This window comes from Arachis ipaensis, chromosome B6 (genome assembly GCF_059453495.1).
Source record: "Arachis ipaensis isolate K30076 ecotype BB chromosome B6, ASM5945349v1, whole genome shotgun sequence".
Lineage (NCBI taxonomy): Eukaryota > Viridiplantae > Streptophyta > Magnoliopsida > Fabales > Fabaceae > Arachis > Arachis ipaensis.
In genome coordinates this window covers 150,623,244-150,629,854 of record NC_142441.1, presented here as the reverse complement: position 1 = coordinate 150,629,854, position 6,611 = coordinate 150,623,244, and the positions used below count along the sequence as shown (strand labels likewise).

At 39.5% G+C, this 6,611-nt stretch overlaps 1 protein-coding gene across 1 annotated transcript; it reads right to left on the bottom strand.

Annotated features, from left to right (window-relative positions):
- On the bottom strand, positions 1 to 5,855 carry LOC107605610 (QWRF motif-containing protein 9). The gene is made up of 6 exons (XM_016307542.3): positions 4,147 to 5,855; positions 3,559 to 3,678; positions 2,949 to 3,065; positions 2,755 to 2,844; positions 815 to 922; positions 1 to 509 (listed from the first exon to the last, which is right to left on the bottom strand). Exons 1-6 carry the CDS (start codon positions 5,476 to 5,478, stop codon positions 426 to 428), a joined length of 1,851 nt encoding a protein of 616 aa, XP_016163028.1. The 5' UTR covers positions 5,479 to 5,855; the 3' UTR covers positions 1 to 425.
- Between the last annotated feature and the right edge of the window lie 756 nt (positions 5,856 to 6,611).

Genomic DNA, 6,611 nt, shown 5'->3' with positions numbered 1-6,611 from the left:
TAAAAATAACTTATTCTTTCAGCATTTTTCATTTTAAAAGGCAATTGACATAATGGTATAAAGGATTACGTAATAGTAATACTATAAACACTAAATACATAATAATAACGGTAAAACAGAGGGGGAATTCTTCAAAACCTTCACCAGCTTTTAATAGGCTAATACATACCAAAAAAAAAAAAAGGGAAAGGAAAAGAGAAAAACAAAAAGCTACACACTTTATATACATCCTTCGGCACTAAAGATTTAAAAAATTAAAACAAAATAAGGCCGTATACAAATTAGCTCGCATTTTAGACAACTTCCAATCCTCACTCTTTGCACAAGATTGATCAGGTATTTTTGAATATTGAATTCAAGGCCAAAATAACGCCTTATCTGTTATGATGTTAGCACTGAAATTTGGCAGGGTAAGAGATATGTTGTTATTTGCTTGTTAATTTTGTTGTTGGTCTCCAGGGTAAGCGTTTCAGTTGTGAAATGTGTGATCTCAGGCTACACTCTCTTACCTGTTCATAAAGAGGTATTTTTTCATAGTGAGTTTCTAGTTAATACCCTCCCATTATGTTTGAACAATTATCAAATGAAGAATCAAGAGAACTTTAGGCCTCAAAGCCCCCTTTCTATTAGAGATGTGTAATTTATACTCATTTTTGTCTCGTACACCAAGCCGACACACATTATAATGGATTAATGGATGAAGTGTGAGATTCACGGGATAGGTCTCACGCCCAATCAAATAGTAAAATGGTGAGTAATGGCTCAATGTAAGAAACAAAATGAGTGCACATCTTTTCTGATATACAAAATTTACCTGCATGGTTGTTAACATTGACAAAAGGTCTTTGCACTCTTCAAGCAAAACCATCTCCTTTGCACTTAAGTTGGCAACTTCAACCACAAGTGAATTCACGTGCCCAACCTATCAAATTGCAAATGCTTTTAAGGCCAAATTGACATGTCATGTCAAAGTTCAAAGGCTAAATCAAGTTTATAACTCAAGCATTTAACTATTGCTGGAAATTCGTACATGTGTAAATTTGTGAAGGCTCAAGGCCCCGGGAACAAATTAAAAAGAAAGAAATAAAGCAAACTGGATGGGTCATGCCGTCTGCACTTCTATTAAACTGGTAGTGGAGAGAAATACATGTTAGCAGCGCCGTATAACAAATTAGTGTTTCCATAAATACAACATATATCAGTCTTACATATTTTGCTAGCACAAAGCAGGGATAACCATAGGAAAACAACGGAAGATACTTATTTAAAACATAATTAACGGTTGTGTAGGGAAGGCCAGTGGTCAACTTGCTGGACAAGAAATACAGGCCGACTTGTGAAATTAAGGGAAAATGGAGAGAAATGAGCAAGAACACTTTTTTTCCTAATGGTTATGGTTACAAGGAATATGGGTTTTAATCTTCATTTTTGTCTCTCTAAAGCTAAAATACCAAGTCCAACTACAGATCAAAATGAAGGGAAAAAATACATGGTCATCAATAAAATATATTTGTTTTTAGAACTAAAATTCTCAGAGGGATTTGGAAAATACATATTGGATTTTCAAAAGAAATGTAGTAATGTCTGTTGGAAAATACATACTGTAGGATTTACTTAAAAACAAAGGCAGAATTTACTACATCAAACTAAAACAAAACTCTTTACAGATGCTAATGTTTGTTGGAATACCACTAAAATGCAGTTGTGTTAAGTGTTAACAAAAAGGCATCCTGTATTCTGCTTCTAATCAAATACCTCACTGAAAGTAGTTATGAGTTGGGCAATAAGAGCACAAAAATTAAGGAGTAGGCATATAACAGTGGAGGGTGGACAAATATATATCTAACATGCATATAATTGTATAATATTAAGCCTTCGAATGCAACAAAAAGTATGCCTTTTTACACTTAGGTTGAAGGGCCAACAGCAAGGTGGTATAGTCGTAAAAGGTTTGGAATTCATTCAGATCTCAAACTATAAATATTACACCATGAAAAGGCATCGAGCAACAATATGGTTTCTAAAAGCGTAGAATTTAATCATTGTTAAATATGATCTATATAAAGAGGTTAGATTATCATTGAACGGAAGATGATTAGATGAAATTCTGAGCACGATGCAAATTGGTAACTGTTCATTTGTCAATGATATGGGCCCCATCAGTAAATGTCCACAATAACACTGATGTACCGAAAACAACCATGCTCGTAGCATACCAAGCGGAAATAGGAAGTTATATAAAATTATTGGGTTTAACTACAAAGTACAAAAGCAACGCAATGTGAAGTGTAGAACCATAAGTAGTTCAACACTATAGCTAGCTGGAAGTTCAAAAATCAAGTCCAACACAACTTTCTTGAAAATGCAAACTAAACCTTCTGGAGAGATTATTGCATGAGCAGAAGACTATGATCTCACATTAAGCGCACACCCCAATAGAAGTGAGTTCTGCCAAATTTGGTTAAGATATGATCACTTGTTTAAGTTTTCAACCAACTTTATTATAAGTTTGCCAAAACATGTCTTACAATTGTCCTTATCTAAGAAATTTTCAACCTTATGTGCTTTTATCTCCTGGTCACCTAGCAAGACTAGACTTATGGTGTATAACACCCTTTTTCCACCATAATCATAATCTACACCAGGATATACCAATGTCACTTAACAGTTATTAGAAAATCAATCGACATTTACATGCTCAAACAATAAGTGAGACCAAGATCAGTAGATGTGGCATATTGAAGAAACACGTACCTTTGGTAACAGCAGGCATATCGACGATGCCATTGCCTGCATCACATCCATTGCTGAACAAATAGCGTCCTTCACGTTAAGCACATCTGCCTGAAGGTAAAATACAGAGGGCTCCACATTAATGTCAAATATGTAAATGAGTAATCACTTTCGAGAGGAAGAGAAAAATAAGCTTTGGGGGTAAAGTAAAATACCTTGGCGCCACTAACAACAGGAAGTCGGAGCGTGCTACCCTTTAATGCTTCAATAGCTCCTGAAAGGGAGCTAGAGTACATCCGATCCAAACCTGGCCAGTCTTCCAAATACATCATCTGCACAGGATGATTCCCATCAAGAATTTAACATCAAACTTTAATTTATGTCTAGTATAGCATGCATGCAGGAAAATAGATCTCTGTGAATCAAAAATGGAAGAAGTTTTTAGTTTTTTTCTGCACACAATTTTGGTGTGATTTCGATTTTCCTGCAACTACTTTTCCTTTTGGTGTATCCTCCATGGTTCCATTGATAAAAACAAAAACCCAAGAATGAACAGAATCCAGTTTATCCAGAAGGAATTGCTTGAGGGATTCCCATGAACCAATATGTACTTATGATAAGGATAATAAAAAAATGTATATTATAGTTGTCAACCTAACTGGATGAGATTAAGATTGCAGGGGATGAGAGTTGTGCTACAAAGGACCACGTGACTTGACGATCAGACTAATGGATGAAACTTTAAAGAAGGAAATGCAACTATAAACCAAATCAAGCTCAAAAAGCACAATCAAATTTCAGCAGAAAGGAAGATGAAGATCTTACTTGGCCCTTGAGGATGGACATAAGCTTCAATTGTTGCTTCAGCAATTGTAACTCTGTTCTTTTGGCTCTAACAGATTCTCGTAGTTTTGAGGTTGCTAACCATGCATCGTAGAGGCTTTTCTGAGACAATGAAGAATATTAGAGGTCAAAAGCAACAAAATAAACCAAACATGCAATGCAAAAGAAGTGCCGAAAGCAAAACAAATACCAGCAATTGTAGTATAACAAGCATAAAAAACCTATCTCTACACCCGCTTTTCCTTACACAAGAGCACCCTAAAATTGCAAAAATGAGGCTGGTCTTCGTGATATGACGCTGATTAGGAAGAATAATTCACACAAAACACAGATTCAGAACCTTTACTCTGCATAACATGAGATTACACTTCCAACAGTGTCTCTTTCCTCATAAGTTTGGTGACGGTCATGGTTTTTATTGCCGACAGACAAGCATATTATGGCTAATTACATCAAAATCATATTGCAGCAGAAACTGTAGTGTTTAGCTAAACTTTCCATCAATATAATGCAAACACCATAACTTCATTAGAAACATATATTCAAAATTTAAATATTTCAAAAACATACCTCTGCATTCAATGTCTGCGCAGAGAGGGAAGCATCTGCCCTGGCGTTAACAAAACGCCATTGCAGGTGCCTGTTATACACAAGCCTCAATAAATGCGCATCCACAATTCGATTTTCCCCAACCTTTCCTCTCGGAACATCAACAGCGAAGCTCAGAACAGAAGGCTCATTCCCGAAGAACCTGTTGTTCAAACTACCAGCAACTCCGTTTCTAACCTTTGCAGGACTCACCCCTCTTGATGACGGTGACCAGACCGCCGGAGACGGCGTAGCGGAGAGCTTCATTGGGGAAGCAGGTCTAACCGCAGAGCGAATTGGAGAAGAAGCTTGTCCCCTGCTGTTCGCCACTCCTCGCGGGGACGGTCCAGGACTATCGAACGATGTTCTCTTCGGCGCCAGAAGTTTCTGTGGAACCGTCACTGCTCTATTTCCACCGTTTTTGTTGCTAGCCTCTTGCCAGAACCTCGCCGGAACAATGAGTGAACGCGAACCTCGCTGTCCTCCGGCGCCGGAAAATTCCTGTGCTCCGGAGGAACTACCGGAAGTCACGCTCTCACTATCGGAACTAACGAGCTCGTGCAGCGACTCAGATCCACCATAATCTCTATTTCTCTCCGATCTAGTTATGGCTCCGTCGTGTGAAGAAACCCGTGCGTCCATCGAATTCTGCAGCGACCGGACCACGCTCGCCGGCGCGCCGAGTTTCCTCGTCAAAGAATCGCCGCAATCCAAGCTCCTGTTCATGCAATTTGCCGCCGGAATAAGTTTCCCCGGCCATCGGTGTTGATCCGAATTTCCGTTCCCCCTCGGCGTTGGCGTAGGAGTCGCCTTCCTCCTCTCCGGCGTGCTCTTCCTTAAACTTGCCGGCGTCGGTGACGGCGCCGGCTTGCTGACCTGGATCGGGAACGACTCCCCCTGGAACGAAACAGACAAGCTCCTGGTCGCCGTGAAGAGCATCCTCTGCGCCGCAGGCGCCTCGGCTCCGCCTCCGTTCGCCGTACTCGGCCGCGGAGTCCCCTGCCTCCGCCGCTCCACAGACTGCGACCTCTTTGCAGAAGCAGAAGAATTCACCGTCCTGTTCACCATCGGAGAATTGCACCTTCTAGGAGTAGACGACACTGAAGATGACGAAAACGACGTCGTTGAGGACGAACATGACGAAGTAGAAGTAGGAGTGGACGAAGACAAGTAGCGAGAAGTGACTTCTCGAGCCTTGGGCCTTCGTGGTGGAGCGATCGCATTGTCCGATTCGGAAGGTAAGAGAGGTGGTCGTGCTGGCCTTGGCGTTGGGGTGCGTTTGGTGTTAACCGGAGCAGAAATTGCAGCTACCATTGCAAACTCTGAGATTCTTCGTTTTCATCAATTAGTACATTCCAAAATCCAAACACGTCCTTGGGAAATAGAAAACACAAGGTAAGAAGTGAGAACCCTAAATTAGAAAAGAAGAGCGCTGAACGGAGAGAGAGAGAGAGGGGGGGGCTGAATTTGGAGAAAAGAGATAAGTGAGAGTGTTATATAACGGTTTTGGCGGCGAAAATGTGAAGGTGAATGTGACCGTTACGCTTCGCCGGCGATGAAGTATGAAGGAGTGAGAGAGTGTAACTGTCACACGCTGCGCGATTGGTGTTGGATTTGGGAAAAATCAACGCCAGAAATGTGAGGGAGGGACGAAGGTAAGTAAATGACACTGTTACACACGTACGCGCCATGTGGAAGGGAATAAATGCACTCGCCAAGTTTAGAGGTGCAGTTCTGGAAGAGGATAATTTGGTAAAAGAGAATGTTTTATATACTATTTTGAATTATACACTATTTTTTGGCTCACGTCTTTTAATGTATTTTAAAATCAGATTAAATGCGTGTAATGCAATATAATGGTAGAAATATTTTATATGAAAGAAAAAAAGAAATATTTCATAAAGACAATAAGTTATTTGAGAGTTGAATTTCTTATATGCAATTCACAATCTTATAATTTTTATGTAGTTTCCTTCCCTCGTTATTTGTGGCCTTGTGGCTGTTGGATTTGTGCTCTGGGAGGGCATTTTTGTAAATGGATACGAGAGTTCACGTCACTTTCTCTGTGGTGACGGGCAATTCTTAATATTTCATGAAAAAATGGCAAACAGAAGAAAACGACGTAGAAAGAAGGGAGAACTATATATAAACGAGGAACTTGGAAGCGAGAATGAGTCTTGGGAGAGACGTTACGCAAACGACAACAATATTGCCACACTTTTACATGAAACGACAAATTCTGGGGGCATCCTGGTTAATAGTAAACGGCGACAATAAAATATATATTAAAATATAAATATATATTAAAAATAAATTAAAGGTTTAATTACTCTACTCTCCTTATAGTTTCGCAAAATTTTCAATTAAATCCCTATACTTTTTTTTCTTTTAATTGAGTCTTTGCACCAAATTTTTTTTAATTGGGTCCCTACACTTATTTTTCTTTT

Bases quoted from the DNA above. Each gene is read 5' to 3' on its own strand.
- LOC107605610 (XM_016307542.3), bottom strand. From the start codon at position 5,478: ATGGTAGCTGCAATTTCTGCTCCGGTTAACACCAAACGCACCCCAACG. The intron at 3,066-3,558 runs GTAAGATCTTCA...CATCCTGTGCAG, and splicing joins TGTCCATCCTCAAGGGCCAA to ATGATGTATTTGGAAGACTG. The intron at 2,845-2,948 runs GTATTTTACTTT...TTTTACCTTCAG, and splicing joins CTGTTGTTAGTGGCGCCAAG to GCAGATGTGCTTAACGTGAA.